Source organism: Herpailurus yagouaroundi, unplaced genomic scaffold (assembly GCF_014898765.1).
Source record: "Herpailurus yagouaroundi ecotype Mexico unplaced genomic scaffold, PumYag 187, whole genome shotgun sequence".
Lineage (NCBI taxonomy): Eukaryota > Metazoa > Chordata > Mammalia > Carnivora > Felidae > Herpailurus > Herpailurus yagouaroundi.
Window position 1 is genome coordinate 17,223,032 of NW_024412418.1, and position 16,807 is coordinate 17,239,838.

Sequence of the window (16,807 nt, forward strand, 5' to 3'; positions counted from 1 at the left end):
AGTTCTGTGGACTACTCATTTTTTTTTTTTTTTACTATTATGTCAAAAGGATAAATTAATATTATTTCAAATAAAATTTTTGTTTTAAAACAAAAAAATACACTCAACATGGATCAAGAGTGGACAGGAGAGGAGTGCCCCATTGGTAAGGGTTGGAACGTTGCGCTTGAAGGGCCAGCAGGAGGCTGGCAGGACTGGGGAGCGGACAGTGGACGGCAGGACAGCAACAAAAGCAAAAATAGGCAGGAAGGCCTGGGGCAAACCTATTTCTCCACCGGACCACACACAGGCTGCTGAACTCCACCCCCAGACACAGACCCCAGGGATGGGGCCTCTTTCTTTACAAGAGACATTCCCATAGGCTGAAATGAATCACGGGCAAATGTGCTCCACACTGCCCACCGGAGCTTCCTCAGTGTATCCGCTAATAGGAGATGCTGAAGTCAGCAGAATTTCCCAACAGAGAAATTATTTGAGGGGGTTCACTCCACTCAAGGTGCTGGGAAAAACTGTATTTTGATTGTGATGGTAAAAAATAATAAGTTAAGCAATTATTTAAATATTTTCTTCTGTAAAATAGGAGAGTGTGAGAGCTGCTGAGCACAGAAGGAGCATGCACTGCGGTCAGTGGCGTTGAGCCGAGTCGCATGGCTGACTTGGTTTGAAAACTTAGTAACAATTTTCTATCATGGTTCAAACCATTATACAGCTTTAAACTGTATTCTTTAATATACACACTTTAACTCATGTGCACAATGAACTTTGGTCTAAAAGGAAGGCACACAGAGGCGCCCGGGTGGTTCAGTCGGTTAAGCGTCCGACTTCGGCTCAGGTCACGATCTCGCAGTCAGTGAGTTTGAGCCCCGCATCGGGCTCTGGGCTGACAGCTCGGAGCCTGGAGCCTGCTTCGGATTCTGTGTCTCCCTCTCTCTCTGCTCCTCCCCCACTCAGCTCTGTCTTTCTCTGTCTCAAAGATGCATAAATGTTAAAAAAAATTTTTTTTAAAGGAAGACACATAAGAAATACTGACACTGACATCAAATCAATGGCAAGCTAAAAATGCACAGCGGGGAGAAAAAAAACACTCATTAAGTCTTTGAGTAACAGTTTGGCATTCAATTGCCAGGCACTGTTCTAGCACTGTGTCAACTCATTTAATTCTCCTAACAACATTACAAGGTAAGTGCTATTATTATTCATGTACAGATGAGGAAACTGAAGCACAGAAAGGTTAAATAACTTGCTCAGTAAGGGAGGAAAGGGACCTAACAATAAAAATTATGTTGAAAAACTACAGTCTTTAAAAAAACACCAGTGACACAGTATTAGCGTGAGATGCAGCTAAGAAATTGATTGGAGAACACAAATAAGTACCAAAGATAATGAATCTTTGTTTTTTAATTTTCGGATGATCATGTAAGCCCTGTCCAACGTGGAGCTTCAACTCACGACCCCGAGATCAAGAGTCACCTGCTCCACCGACTAAGCCAGCCAGGTGTCCCTAAAGCAAGTACGTTTTACAATTTTGCTTTAATATCCATGGATTTCAGAAAAAAAAATCTATTCTTGAAAATTGTTTTGAATAGTAATGGTCTACCAATATTATAAAATCTATCAGTGAATGTTTTGCTAGTCAATAAATTAAAATTTCAAAAAATTATAGAAGTTCAAATAATCTTCACATCCCCACCCTTTACACCCTCAAAAGTATCCTGGTTTGTAACAAATCACATAAGAAGCCAAACCAGACGATCTTTAATAAATTCTCCAACTATGTCATCCTAATATGCTATTTTATTAATTTATCACTTAAAACACGTGCTGTCCAATTTGTCAGATAAATTTAAGACTCAGCTTATGAACTGGCATGTGTGTAAAAATTTTAAGGTTTTCCGCACAGCAATTTACCAGTGATTACATAAGACTTTTTAACAACTCCCTCATTGACTGAACTAAACTGGAAATGAATCCTAAAATTATCTACACTGACAGCAATTGCTCTTTATTCACATTATTAAGAGCTTCTAAGCTTTTTTCTGGTTCTAATTAAAATGCAATAATTATTAGTTTATATCTAAAATGGAAATCAGATGCAAAAATTATGAATGAGAAGAGAATGAAATTGGGCAGGGGAGGAGAAGAATACAAAAACCTCTCAAAGACTATGCAAACAAACCTCCACGAAGAGCAAAACAGACAATAATTTCTAATTGTTTCAAAAACGTGGGCAAACTAAAAACTAGAGCTTTCTGTCATCACTTGCCTTTTGATGAGATCAATCATCCAACTCCTTGACTCTGAAAGTAAAGATCTCTTATATGTATTCTTATTAAAATCATTTTATTATTTGCTCATATGAGAATTATTCCACAGTGAAAGACAGGTGTAACTGGCAGGAGGGTGGGAGGGCTGAGGGTGGAGTAGGGTGAAAGACTAAAAATCCCCAGTAACATCACCTTGATTTTTTTCACCAGAAAACTGTGAACATTAGGACATGAATATACTCCCATTCCTATTACCCAAAACGCATGTGGAATAATAATAAAGCCACAAGGCCCTAAAATATACATACAATCTTTTCTTTGGCAAGGAAGTAGCCATTTGTGCTGCTAAAGCCCTTATCAATCACATACTCCCACTAGGCCCCCTACCTTTTCGGAGCATTAGGGGCCAGATGCATAGGCACTACCGACCTATAACACTGTTAGCAATGTGAAATGCATTACAAAGCAGCTAAGTGGGAAAAGCTATCAATTCTGAAAGACTTTCACAGTCAAAGGACCCAGAGCTAGGACTAAGAACACAGCTTGCCAAAAGCATACACAATAAAACGTAGCCGGGTTTGTTACATATTGTAATTCAAGCAATTTTTTCCTTTTTCAAACTCTGCATAAATTAGTTAGAAACTATTTTTTTTAATTTTTTTAATGTTTATTTATTATTTTGAGAGAGACAGAGAGAGAGAGAGAAAGAGAGAGAGAGCACGAGCATGAACGGGGGAGGGGCAGAGAGAGGGAGACAGAATCTGAAGCGGGCTCCAGGCGCTGAGCTGTCAGCACAGAGCCCAACACGGAGCTCGAACCCACGGACCATGAGATCATGACCTGAGCCGAAGTCGGATGCTTTTGGTATGAATATTTATATTTTCCTTATTATGAAGGTATAGAAATTTTAGTTTTCCATTCATATTTCCTCCAAGGAAGTATTTTCAACAATGTGTTTTAACGTGGCTGTTAATATTGTAGATGACAAGTAAAGAAAGTTTGATAATCAGAATGTAAAAAGCAACATATAAATGACTAGAAAAAAGGGGAAAGGTTTCTAGTAGAAAACACGAATGGAAAACTATACATAGATCTACATCTAAATAGACTGTAACATTCCCAAGTGTAGCCTCTGGATAAAATGTACAAAGGAAGGTGTTCTATCCATGCCCAAAACAGAGGTGAGCTGGTGTCTCAGAACTGAAAACCCATCAACAATGGACTACTAATAGATGTGCGGCATCTCTGTACCAAACTACAGAGGCCCAAATGAATACTAACCATTCAGTCGCGAACAACGAATACAAATTATTAGGTAAAAAAACAGACTGACATGCGAGCTAATGGTCACCAAGAGCTGGGTGAGTAATTGTAATAATGATGAAGACAGCAATATATATTGACACTTGGTGGGCAATAGGTCTTGTAATGAGTATATATGTATTATCTCAATCTCTACTACTATCCATAATGTAGATAGTATTGTCATTATCCTCATTACGAGGAAAAAGGCACAGAGAGGTTAAAGAATTTGCCAACTATTACATAACTAATAACTAGCAGAATTTATTAGCTATATGAATCAGGCAGCAGTTTAACTCCAGAGCCTACACTCTTAGCTGTTACAACATATCATTACATGTTCTAGAAGAAACAAACACACTCCATCAGTGAATATATCATGTAACCCTAAGTAGGCTTTAAGCATTTTATTTTAATTTTCACAAAAATGCTACTATTTCATTATAAAAACAATATAGCTATTATAGAAAATTTAGACAATAAAGAAAAATAGAAAATATGGGGTAGGAGGATCTTAGTTCCATCCCCCAAAAACGACTGACATTTTTACAACACTTTAATCTTTTCCATGCATGTTTTTCTTTAAAGTCCTATAAGATTGGGGCACCTGGGTGGCTCAGTCGGTTAAGCGGCGGACTTCAACTCAGATCACGATCTCAAGGTTTGTGGGTTTGAGCTCCACAACTGGGCTCTCTACTGTCAGTGCAGAGCCCATTTCGGATCCCTGTCTCCTTCTCTCTCCCAAAAATAAATAAACATTTAAAAAAATTTTTTTTAAGTCCTACAAGATTATAATCACTGCCCATATACAATTTTTAAATTTTTTAAAATGTTTTATTTTTGAGAGAGAGAGCAGGAGCAGGGGAGGGGCAGAGAGACAGGCAGACAGAAGATCTGAAGCAGGCTCTGCGCTCACAGCAGAAAGGCCGACGGCTGGGCTCGAACTCATGAACCACAAGATCATGACCTGAGCCAAAGTCAGACGCTCAACCAACTGAGGCACTCAGGCGCCCCTGCCCATATACAATTTTAAAAGCGTTTTTTCAAAAAAATTTAAAAATTTTTATTAATGTATAACATGTAAAGAAATTACATTTTTTTCTAGAAACAATTTTTAATGGCTACATGATATTCCACGTTTTCTTCTGTTAACTAACCTTTCTTTTATTGCTAGACACTTTGATTGAACGTCTGTACTAATAGCTTCCACTTCCAGTAATAGCATTACAGTATTCAAGGCATAGCTCCATACTTTAAATTAGCGATAAAGCAAAGATTGCCCAGAGAGGAATATTCAAAATTACTGCATCTATTTAAATTGGGATCTCAAAGGAAATGACTTCAGTTTTGCTAAACCCACAAGTATATATATATCATTAAAAAGCTCATGAAACAGAAAATATACTATCAATAGACAAGACTGTCAACTCAACTATATTTAAGTATGTGAAAAAGACCACATATGTATCTTTTTACATAGATATTTTTAAATGATTGCAAAAATGTCCAAACTGTAAGGATGAGTCAGAGTTGGACCAGGCCACTGAGTGAGGCTATGAAACCTATAGACAAGAATCTGCACTGGACAACTTAAGATATTCTTGTCTGGAGAACAGGAGCTGAACAGATGGTCACTTTACATACTTCCAATCCTGGGAGTCCTGGGGACAGATGAAGAAAGGATTTCCTGATTTCGTGTGATACAGTAACACGTTCCTTCTTTCTGGTTTAACTGACTACAAACTAGGAAACTGCGAGGGCTGAGTTTTAACCTATTGCTTTGTCTTCAAATTCCACCTCAAAGAGCCTTCTCTCTTCTCAGGCCAGAATGCTTCTCATTCTCTATGAAGAAACCCAAAACACTGAGTACCACTGTCATGGTTGAAATATTTCCATGTTGTCTGATCATCACTGGCTATTATCAGACCTTAAAACTCAACTATTTTAAACATCTGAATTAAAAATGTATTATGTACATACAGATAACACAACACTGTAAATACAGTGGTAAAAATAAAGGGTGACTCTAATTCAAGGAACTTCCCATTTAAGAGATCTTCATCCTGTCGAAGACATCAAAATATAAACTTACCACTATTTTGGCCAAGATGCCATCATCACTTGCATCTAAGGTAACCACAGCTTTGTCAGTCTCTATTTCACATAAGGCATCTCCAGCACTCACAGCTTCACCTACAAAACAAGACTGGGTTTGTTTTGTTTTTTTTTTTTTTTTAAATATATGAATATTAGTATGTGGGCTGGAGTGTGCTTAAGTAAAACATAAATAATAAATACCAAAATATTCGGTAGCTACCTCTGGGCTATAGAATTACAAGTAATTCTCACTGTATATGTGTGTGTGTGTTTGCACGTGTGTATAAATGTATGGTTTGCTGTATTTTCCAAAAGCTCTATAATGGACATAAACTGTATCTGTTATAATAAAAGACAATTACAAAAGATTACTGAGCAAATGTTAAAAAATGAAGTTTACATTTTAGAGACAATAGTAACGAATGCATGTTCTCCTCCAAACAAATCAATTCCAGACCCATTCCTTTCTTTTTAATATATTTTGACTATCATTCCATGAAGAGAAAAGTTTTACAATTAATAGCGCTTCTGGGTTAACACTGTAGGGTGAGTTCAGAAACCCTGTTGGCACTGCAGAGCATAAATAAAGTATATTAAACAAAATGAGACAATGTCATAGACACAACTGAGGTCAAATAAGAAACACGTCTGTGCAACAGAAAGTATGGAAACTCAAAAATGTTGAGCAGTACCTGCCTTGCTGTTTCTGGACCCAGAAGCAGGTGTGTGTGTTGTGTGGAGGGGGTGATCAGCGGGGAGAATGCAGTGGTTTTCTTTGGAGTAAAGAGAACTAAAAGTGATTTGCTGAAGTGATTTGCAAATCAGAATCTCCCCTTAAAGCCAGGGCTGGATCAGTGCCTTTACTCAAAATAGGGGGCTGATTAAGTGGGCAATGAAGACATGTTGACTAGGACTATGGCTTTACAAAGAACTGCAGTAGTCTAGGAGGTGGGGTACAAAACACTGCCTTAGTACCAGGATCTGAGCCAAGCGCCCCTCTGTCTCCATCACTGCATCCTACCAATATCTCCAATATCAGCAGCAAAATCCCTAGACTGGGAGTGGGGAAAGGGAGGGCAGGAAGACATTGAAACACAAACAAAAAGCCTTCCACTGAAAAGTAAATTACAAAATGCAATTCCAAAACATTTGAAGAAATTTAATGCTAAGAAAGAAAACCACAAAATCAATCACTGAAAAAAAATATTTCAGATGCAACTCATTTAGTGCAGCCTGCCAAAGATTTTTAAATAAGTATTTTGAGGATGCTCAGAAATACAAATGAAGGTAAAAGGCCCATCACAAGAACAAGAGATAAAAAACAGTGTACAGAAATGAAACAAAGTAATATCACATAGGAAGGAAAGAACTAATTAGAAATCTTGGAAATGAAAATACAGTCATTGAAATAGAAACAATCAATGGGATGTACTCTAGACTGGACATAGTGAAGTGAATTAGTGAATTAAAGGTAGCATTAAGGAACTACTTGGAACTTAATACAGACAGAGAAAAAGATTAAAAATAGAAGAGAGCACTTAAGAGACACAACACAGATTGAGGCTGCAATGTCCGTCTAATGGATTTTCCAATGGAAGAGTATAGAAGCAATACATGAAAAGACAATTGCTGAGAATTTCCTACAACGGAAAGGAAATATGTATCCTCAACACGAAAGAGCTCTGAACGAATATAGAGTAATTTTAGCCTATGGTGTATGGACTAGGAGGGGGCACCGGGAGCCTTGTAGCTTGCTAGAAATATTATGAATCTTGACTAGGCAGCGGTAACCTGGTATATATGTGTATGTAAAAATTAAATGAGCTTATACTTTATGCAATTTATGCCTCACTAAAAAAAAATTCAAACAGAAAAAGAGCATTAGACTGTATATAAACATGAATCCACATGAGATACACTGTCATGAAATTCTACACAAAAACAATCTTTTTTTTTTTTTTTTTTTTTTTTTTTAGTTTATTTTGAGAGTGAGAGAAAGAGAGAGAAAGGGTGGGAGGGGCAGAGAGAGAGGGAGAGAGAATTCCAAATAGGCTCCATGCTGCCAGCATAGAGCCCCATGCAGGGCTTGATCTCACGAATCATGAGATCATAACCTGAGTCGAAATCAAGAGTCAGACACTCAACCAACAGAGCCACCCAGGTACCCCAAAAACAATCTTAAAAGCTATCAGAGAAAAAAGACAAAAAAACCAAAAACGGATTACTTCAATGGAATGACAGCCCACTTCTCAGAAGCTGTAATAAAGGTCAGAAGACAAAAAAGTAGTATCTTCAAAAAGCTGGGGAAAAAGAACTGTAGAATTTTATATGCAGCCAAACCATCATTCACGAATAAAAGAAAAGGATTCTTTAGACATATAAAGGCTAAGAATATTTACCACCTATTGATGAGCTATTAGAAAATGCAGTTCATCAAGAAGAAAAATAGACACAGAGGGGACCCATGGGCTACACAAAGCAAATTACTAGAGACTGACAGAATGGTAACTATTAATCATTTAAAAGCTAATTTCTGAGGGTTTAAAAAATGTAAAACTCAACTTCTAAAAAACAATAAGCTGGATAAGGGAATGTTTCATTGATAGTTAAAGCATGCTAAGAACTCGGACCTAAATAGGCCAAAAAAAAAAAAAAAAGGCTAACTAACTCTAGACTTTATTGGCAAAATTTAATTAAATATGTACCCAAAATACCTAATAGTGTACACCAAAAAAATATACAGAAATATAATCTACAGCATTTAAAAAAGCAGAGGAAAAATTAAGTAAAAACTTCATCCAATTGAAGGCAGACACATGAAAAGAAAAAAACAACACACAAAAATTGTAGAAATAAGTCCAAATATATCAGTAATTGTAATAAATGTAAATGGATCAAAACAACCTACTAAAAGCAGCAGAAATTATCAAAATGAATAAAAGTAAAATAAAACCTGGAGAAATGTGGCTTACAAGAGACAGACCTAAAAACAAAAACACAATAAAAATACAGGTATAGAAAAGCATGTAACATACAACTACATTCCCTCACACATAAACCAAAAATAGCTGGTATAGCAGTATCAATAGGCACACTCCATAAAAGAACATGAAGGAAAATCTAAAACCCTAAGATGAATATGTTCACTGTACAGACACTACTTCACTGTATTCCAAGATGTTCACATAGATGGTTATATTATCTTCAGTTAAAACAGTCCAGAACCATCAATACAACTTTTTTAATGAAATAAACATATCTGTTAGATGGTATTTATGAAACACCTGAAAGGTGACTGGCCTAACCCTAAGGAGATTTTTCTACTCAACAAATATTTATTGCAAATGCATGAGGGCATTGAGGATACAGCAGTGGGGAAAAACAGTTAAGATTTCTGAGCTCAGGAAGCTTGCTTACTACCTAGTGACAAATTGGAAATTATGGTGGGGATTAGGTAAAGTCAGAATGCTATAGGAACATTCAGGAGGGGTATCAAATTCAGTTTTTGCAAGTGAAAGGCTTCCTAAACCAAGGAGATATATACAGATTTACATTACTATGTATATTATTCATGTGCATTATGTATACTATATACATGTTTGTAGGTGTGTGTATGTGTATATATATATATATATATATATATATATATATATATATATATAATCTAAGCCTGAAAAGATGAGGAGAAGACAATCAAGTAATGAGGCAGTGATCCAAGAAGGCACAACATACCCAAAGCCCAGGAGGCAAAAGAGAACAGGAAACTTTGGAGGAGCTGGCTAATAGTACCTGAGAGAAGCAATGAGAGATTAGGCTGGTGAGGTAAGCAGAAATCAGACCAAAAAGGAACCTTGTATGTCATACAGACAAAGCAGATTATATCACCTTACACACTTCTTTATAATGACAGATGTTTCCATAGTTAAAACAGATTGTATTTCAAAAGGAAAAAAAAAAAAAATCACACCCTTGTATGTTTCTGCTGTAACCATGGAAAAAACAGTTGAACTAGGCAACCTGGCCATTAAATACTTCTGGACATCTAGAAATTCTGCCCATAGGAAAATAGTAAAATGATATGTTATTACTTGCGTTCACCTATTGCAAATTCCTTTAAAAACCACAGATCAACCATCGATCAACTCAGATGTCTTTCTTCCTATTCCTGAATTCCTACAGCAGCTGTAATTAATTTGAAATGCATCACAAATTGCATCATAAAATGTTATGTTGCTACTGTTTTCTTTTTCGATCGGGTTTTCCTCTATTTACCAGACTATGAGCTTCTTCACGATAGGAACAGGACACATCTTAAATGTTTTACATTCTACTTCATTACCCTGGACTCCAGCTAGTGCTTCACACATAATGAGTTTGAGATTAAAATACTTGAGGACAAAACTCCAATAATTTCACAAGTTCTCATGTCATCATAAGGTATACATCAAACTATCATTCACATTTCATTTGGTTCTAATATTTGATTTGTAGCATGCTTCTAACATTTAACATCTCAGGTAGCCTATTTCCTTTTTACGGTGTTCTAATTTTATGTACACCTATTCACGTAACATAGACATATATATTAGCTATACGAGAATGCCAAGAGAGACAAAATAGAAAGAAACAGAAAAAGATCGATTCGCTATGTGGCGAACTTTCCTCAGAAACCACAGCAAAGTTTAAAACATCATATTATTACATGAGGGCACATTACCCCTCATTTTATGAAGCTAAGCTTTGAGTTATCAATAATCAAACATAATGTAAATGCCAGAAAAATATTTTGAGACTAATAACGAGCCATGATGATTCGAAGTATCCTCCGTTTGGGCCCTGATCAACAATTTAGTGCTACAATTGAGAAAAGCTGCAAAGCAGAGTAGTTACAAGGAAGTTTTCCAACTCAGACACAGGTTTGATTCCAAGCTCTGACACTTAATGAGTAATCTTGACCAAACTACTTAATCTCTCTGACTCTCAGAACGGTTTTGTTTTGAATATGTAGCTGCTTTAAAAAAAAGATCATGGAACTGGAAATGTTAGGTTAACGCTTCAAATACATCTTCAAATAACACTTCACGACACGTTTAGATAAAAACGTTAGGTATGTTATTGAGAACCATTAAGAACCTGGACTCCTCCTCACTCCCTATCCTATGCTCTGTCATTCCAAACAGATCATTCAACAAACATCAGTATACAAGGCATTATACTAAGCACTGGGTAGAAACGCAACAATAAGACATGGTTCTGTCCACAAAGAGCTTGTATCCTAGAGGGGAAGGCTGAGAGGCCAGGACAGAGCATCATGGATGGCGTGAGGTGACAGACAGCTCCTCAGCAGCCAGGTTGCAGGAGATGGTGGCTCTGCAGTGTTCCTGTGTGTCCCTGCCCCATCTCCTTGTGGTGCACGTCAGCAGCCGAGGTGGAGCGGGCCCGGAGCGAGAGTGCGGGCCCCAGGAGGGGCCAGAGCAGAGGCCCGCCCGGGGGCCGCTCCCCAGCACCGAAGCCAGCATCATCGTCCGTTCCTTTGTCCAGATGGGCGGCTGCCGGAGCGGAGGACTGCAGAATAGAGAGGCTCCCTTTCTCTTTTTAAATTCTGGGCATAAAGTAGAGTCTTGATCAAACACGACGGTGATGTTTATGAACTAAACACATCCTCTGGCTTTAACAAAAGAATTCTGTCCTGCCACAAATTAGCAACACAAGTCTTTATTTAAAAGGGGTATATAGTGGTAGTGGTGGGGGAGAGTTAGATTTTATCTGTAAGACCAAGTAAATCACACCTATATGGACATTAAAGAAAAACCCCTCTTTTTAGTGCTAAGCTGAAACAGAATGGCAGCTCTGATTAGAAACAAAATAATTCAATTGTTTACACGACAAATACTTACGAGCTGCCCCTATGTAAATGACATACAAGACAGTATGGTAAAAAATAATAATAATAAAATGAGACAGACCTGCTTCGAGAAGTTCCTAATTTGACTGAAGAGTACAAACAAGCAGGCCTTGCCAATCCCATCCACTCAGTGTTTCCAGCAGCGTGTGAAGACAGAGGAGGGGGCCCTACTCAAGAGTTGGCCAACCCTTTCCACTTCGTTACACCCAAAAAGACATTTGTAGGACCAAAGACCCCAGGCAACTGGGCTCCTAGGCCAACAGAGGAGGTCCTGCCCTGAAGGCTAAAGGCGTGAGTAGCAGTTAGAGAAGGAAACGTCTGGGCAAAATTAACCTTCACATCCTTCTGACCTCTTACATTTTATTACACGGCCGATTTCAAGTGCTCAACACACATGTGCCTAGAGGTCACTCACTATATGGGGCAGTGCAGATACATAACATTTCCATCACCACAGAAAATTCTATTAAATAAAGCGGTAATCAGTAAGGGCACCCCCCAATTCTAAAATTCCGACATAACAGAAATATTAACAATAAATGAAAAAAGCGTGCTGACGGAATGCTGTTCGGCAATAAAAGGAAGGAACAGCCTACAACATGAACGAACCTCAAAATCATGCTAAATGGAAGAAACCAGTCACAAAAGACAGACGACACATTACAGGATTCTACTACAGGAAATGCTCAGGAAAGGCAAAATTTTAGAGCCAGAAAGCAGATCACACTAGTGATGGAAGCAAGAAGTGGACGCAGTCAGGCACCAGGGATCTTTTGGGTGACAAAAATGTTCTGAAACTGGATTTTGGCGAGGTCACACACGTCTTTCTACTTAGTAAAAATTATGGAACTGTGCACTTGAAATAGGTGAAATCTATGGTGTGTAAATCACGCCTCAATGAAGCTGTTAACATAGTCGTATCCTGGAAAAAAATGGTGAAGCTATCTGTGAAATGCATGTTTCAAAAGTTTTTCATTTTAGCACCACAAACATGGATACAAATCCCCAAAAATGACAGACACCAGAGCTCTCGTACGGAAGCCAGGGACCCGTGTAACTCTGCAATGGGCCCTAGTGATAACACTTCAAACAGTCATCAACCCCTTCAAAAACAGTTTCACTTTGGAATTTTATATTCTGCATTAGTGAGATAAAAGCTATTTGAGATAGTCATAATCCCCTGGAATGTCCACATGAAATGCCAGTCTCTGAGGGATAACATGAAGAGGGGCAGCAGGAGACATCCCTGATGAGGCACACGCTATGTTCCAGACACTGTGGCTCAGGAAGTACTTCCTGTTACTACCTCAACCGAGTTTTGTTCCACAGTGTTTTGTGAGACAGTTCATACTCTGAAATATCTCAAGAAAGAAAACAATGTCTTTCACACCCTCAAATATGCTCTCACAAAAGGGGGGGGGGATGAGAATATTTTCTTGGTTTTGTTATTCTAACAGATTTGATTTCAACTGATCAAAAAATAAGTTATATCCATGTTAATTAAACTGAAAATATCTGAAGCACATTTTTCTAAGTAACAAACCTGTAAAATAGATGGGGAATTACAGCTCAGTTCACCTTTCAAGAGATTCTGACGTTGTACGTGTTACCTGTCACTTTTGAAGTGTCTTCTCTACCAATTTTATAGTGCATACTCTTTACATAATCCCAGACTAAAACTAAGTACTCTAATACTCATTATGAAACCGCTTGGCTAGCTAACAATCAACAATGGGAAAAATGTATGTGCTATTGAGTATTTCCAAGACATCCATCAACAAAACGAAATGAAATTGAATTACAGAATTCTAAAGCTAGAGATACTCCTTAGATTTCAACTACTTCAACTCGCCCCCAGATATTTTCATGCCAGAGTGGGAACCCCAAAGGACAAACTGTGATTCCCAGACCAGAGTTCTTTCCACTGCCTTAGCTTAAACACACCCCACACACCCTTCACACACCCCCACGACATTAGTAATAATAGTTGTGAATTAGTCTCAGAGAAACATTATAGGTTTGTAAGACCAAACTACTATCCATTAAAGGTCATCAGATCATTAGTCTTTGCTTAAAAATAAACTAGATTTATAATTAGACAAAACACTATTCTTTTGTATGAAAAAACATTCAGTCCTCTTCATGTCTGAAGGTCTAAACTCATTGTTTTAAATAACACTGATCATGCATTAAAAAGATCTCAAGATAATTTTTTTAAAACACAGCTAATAAGAAAAAATGGTATAAAGTTTTATGCATGAATATGTTTTTAATACAGAATGACTGAACCAAGTGATCATAAATGTATCGAGCACCAAACATACTTAGAAATACAGTCACATGTGTACAGTACATAAACATTAATGAAGTTTTAAGTTACACTCAAAAGATCACAATTAAATCATAAACATGGAGGGGCGCCTGGGTGGCGCAGTCGGTTAAGCGTCCGACTTCAGCCAGGTCACGATCTCGGGGTCCGGGAGTTCGAGCCCCGCGTCGGGCTCTGGGCTGATGGCTCAGAGCCTGGAGCCTGTTTCCGATTCTGTGTCTCCCTCTCTCTCTGCCCCTCCCCCGTTCATGCTCTGTCTCTCTCTGTCCCAAAAATAATAAACGTTAAAAAAAAAAATTAAAAGAAAAATCATAAACATGGAACTTAGAAAAAGAAGACAGCGAATTACTGAATCTTTGGACCAAAGATTAAGATTACTCTCAATTATTTATAGTCTATCAGTAAACAAACATTTCTCTTCAGTTGGTGGAACACAATTTTAAGAGCAATCTTCAGGGAAACATGCTCCAGGGGCTTAAAGCATATCCTGGCTCTTCCTATGTGAAAACGGCACATTGTAAAATCAAAAGGAAAAAAGAACAGAATGATGAGACCATATGTCTCCTGGCTCTTCATCACACTCTCCATACTCTAATGGATGTGAACAACTTACCAGATTGCCAGTGAGCTAGAAGTCTGAAAGACAAATGTGCTCCAAAGAATCCTTCTTATCTAGTTGCCTCAAAATGTGAAGAAATTTAATCTTTTTATAATAACCCTAAAAGGCTGTTCTGTGTCTGAATCATTATGTAATGACACCAACACTCTGTCATATTGAATGTGGAAATAGCCAAAGCTCTGTAATTCATCAGGAACAAGAAACCTAAAAATAGATGCCAATTGATTCCATTATTTATAAAGGTGAATCTTTCTTAGATACTGATAATTATTTTAAAAGACAGCAGCCACACAGAGCCAATTGCTCAGAGTGCTTCTTAATGAAGCACTGGCTCTTTCATTTAGTGATATATGTCCTTCTCAAATTCTAGAAAATTCTCTGCTACTTTTGCCTTGAAAACTACATTCTCTCTTTTCTCCTTCTAGAATTCCTGCTATTGGATTACCGGATGATTTTCATCTTATTCCCCATGTCTCAATGTCTTGTTCATATTTTCTACTGCTTTATGTCTCTGGGCTGCATGTAAGCTAATCTTCTCAGGATAGACTTCTGTTCACTAATTCTTTGCTCAGTCACACTTCAACCCAACCTTGAGTTTTTCTCTTCTAATTTTAGAGACAATATTTTTCATTCTTAGAAGTTCTGTTTGTCCTTTCCAGATCTGCCTAGACATTCTGCAGAGTGTCTCTTTTCATATTTTCAACTCCTTCTCTTACATGTTTAGTCATTTCAAACACACATCTCTATGTATCTAATAATTCCAATTAAGTCCTTGGAGATCTAGTCCTGAGACTTGTTATGCCTCATGACCCTTGCTCCGAAAAGACTGCTTCCATGTACAATATTAAATTTGAGACTGTGAACTCTTCGTAAGTGGGACTTTATCTGGGAATCTTGTATGGCTTGGATTGGAGGCTGTGTCCTTCCAGAATAACGGCTTCTGCCAGGTAACCCAGGAAGATTATCAGCCCAGAACCACTTTACCTCTGCCTGTGAGTTCCAGAAAATGCAAGTACTATAAATGTGAACCTCAAAGCCTCATGAGGACATGCCTATGAGAGCAAATTTTCAAGGGAGTAGGCATTCTTATTCCATATCAAGTCAAACAAATGAATTTGCCTGTTATCATATGGCATTAAATTCCATCCATATGCTGATGACTTCACTCATGAACTTCAAATCGTACAACCAGTTGTCCATTCAACATCTTTGCTTGAATGTCTAATAAGCATCTCAAATTTACCACGTCGAAGCCTAAACCTAATTCTTGATTTCTCTTCCTTCCCTCCTCCCCGCTCAAAAACACCTGTTCCCACTCTCATTTACTCTTCTTCCAGCTCAGGCCAAGTGGGGCACATGGCTTCAACTCCCACCGACCACTATGGATGCTGCGGGCATTTGATGACTCCCTTTTCTTGTATTTAAGCGCTACTTACCATTAAGAAATTTGTCTTATAGTTTTTCATCCAGTAGTGAGCAGAGGCCCTACCCCATCTCTTTAGATAGTCATACTGACCGAAAGTCCTCAGGGTTGACTTTTCAAGTGTGAGCAGGCAAAGAGGGCTCTTAAATCACCTATAGTTTGCTCTTGATACCAGAGCGCTGTGAGGACCCGCTCCGTTCAGTGTAATGCTACTAACAAGGCTCAAAAAAGCATACAGAAACCACTTCCTATAAAATAACCCTAAGTGTGGATACCTTGGCTTTAGGATAGGGACCCTCCCAGACTGCCACACTGACGATTGGTATCGATGTTCCTTCCTATAACCTATCTGACCGCACACACGCGGCACCCTTAATGCAGCCTGAGCTACCTGCTGTTGCCAAAATATATGTCGTGATATCTCACTTCCAAGGTCTTGCCAAATCATTTACATTACCCACGTCCTTGCTCACTTTTGTGTTTATTTCTGTTTTTTAAATTTCTTTATTATTATTATTTTTTAGTGTTTTTATTTATTTTTTTGAGACAGAGAGAGACAGAGCATGAGCAGGGGAGGGGCAGAGACAGAGGGAGACACAGAATCTGAAGCAGGCTCCAGGCTCCGAACAGACACCACAGAGCCTGACATGGGGCCCGAACCCACGAACCGTGAGATCATGACCTCAGCCGAAGTCGGGCACTCAACCGACTGAGCCACAGGGCGCCCCTATTTCTGTCTTTTTTAAATAAAACCCCAGTATTCTACAAGGACCAAGGCAAATAGTACCTCATCTGCAAAGCTCTCTTAGATCCCTGACACACCGCCTGCTTTTAGCTTACTCTTCCCTCTGCTAATACACTTACTGAT

At 38.2% G+C, this 16,807-nt stretch overlaps 1 protein-coding gene across 2 annotated transcripts in view; it reads right to left on the minus strand.

The window, feature by feature from the left end:
• The window catches only part of PDHX (pyruvate dehydrogenase complex component X), a 73,728-nt gene that overhangs the window by 38,085 nt on the left and 18,836 nt on the right, over positions 1-16,807 (minus strand). For both annotated transcript variants that reach the window (XM_040495466.1, XM_040495467.1), the window contains exon 3: positions 5,659-5,759. In XM_040495466.1, the coding sequence (XP_040351400.1) occupies positions 5,659-5,759 (101 nt within the window). The remainder of the gene's footprint in view (positions 1-5,658; positions 5,760-16,807) is intronic.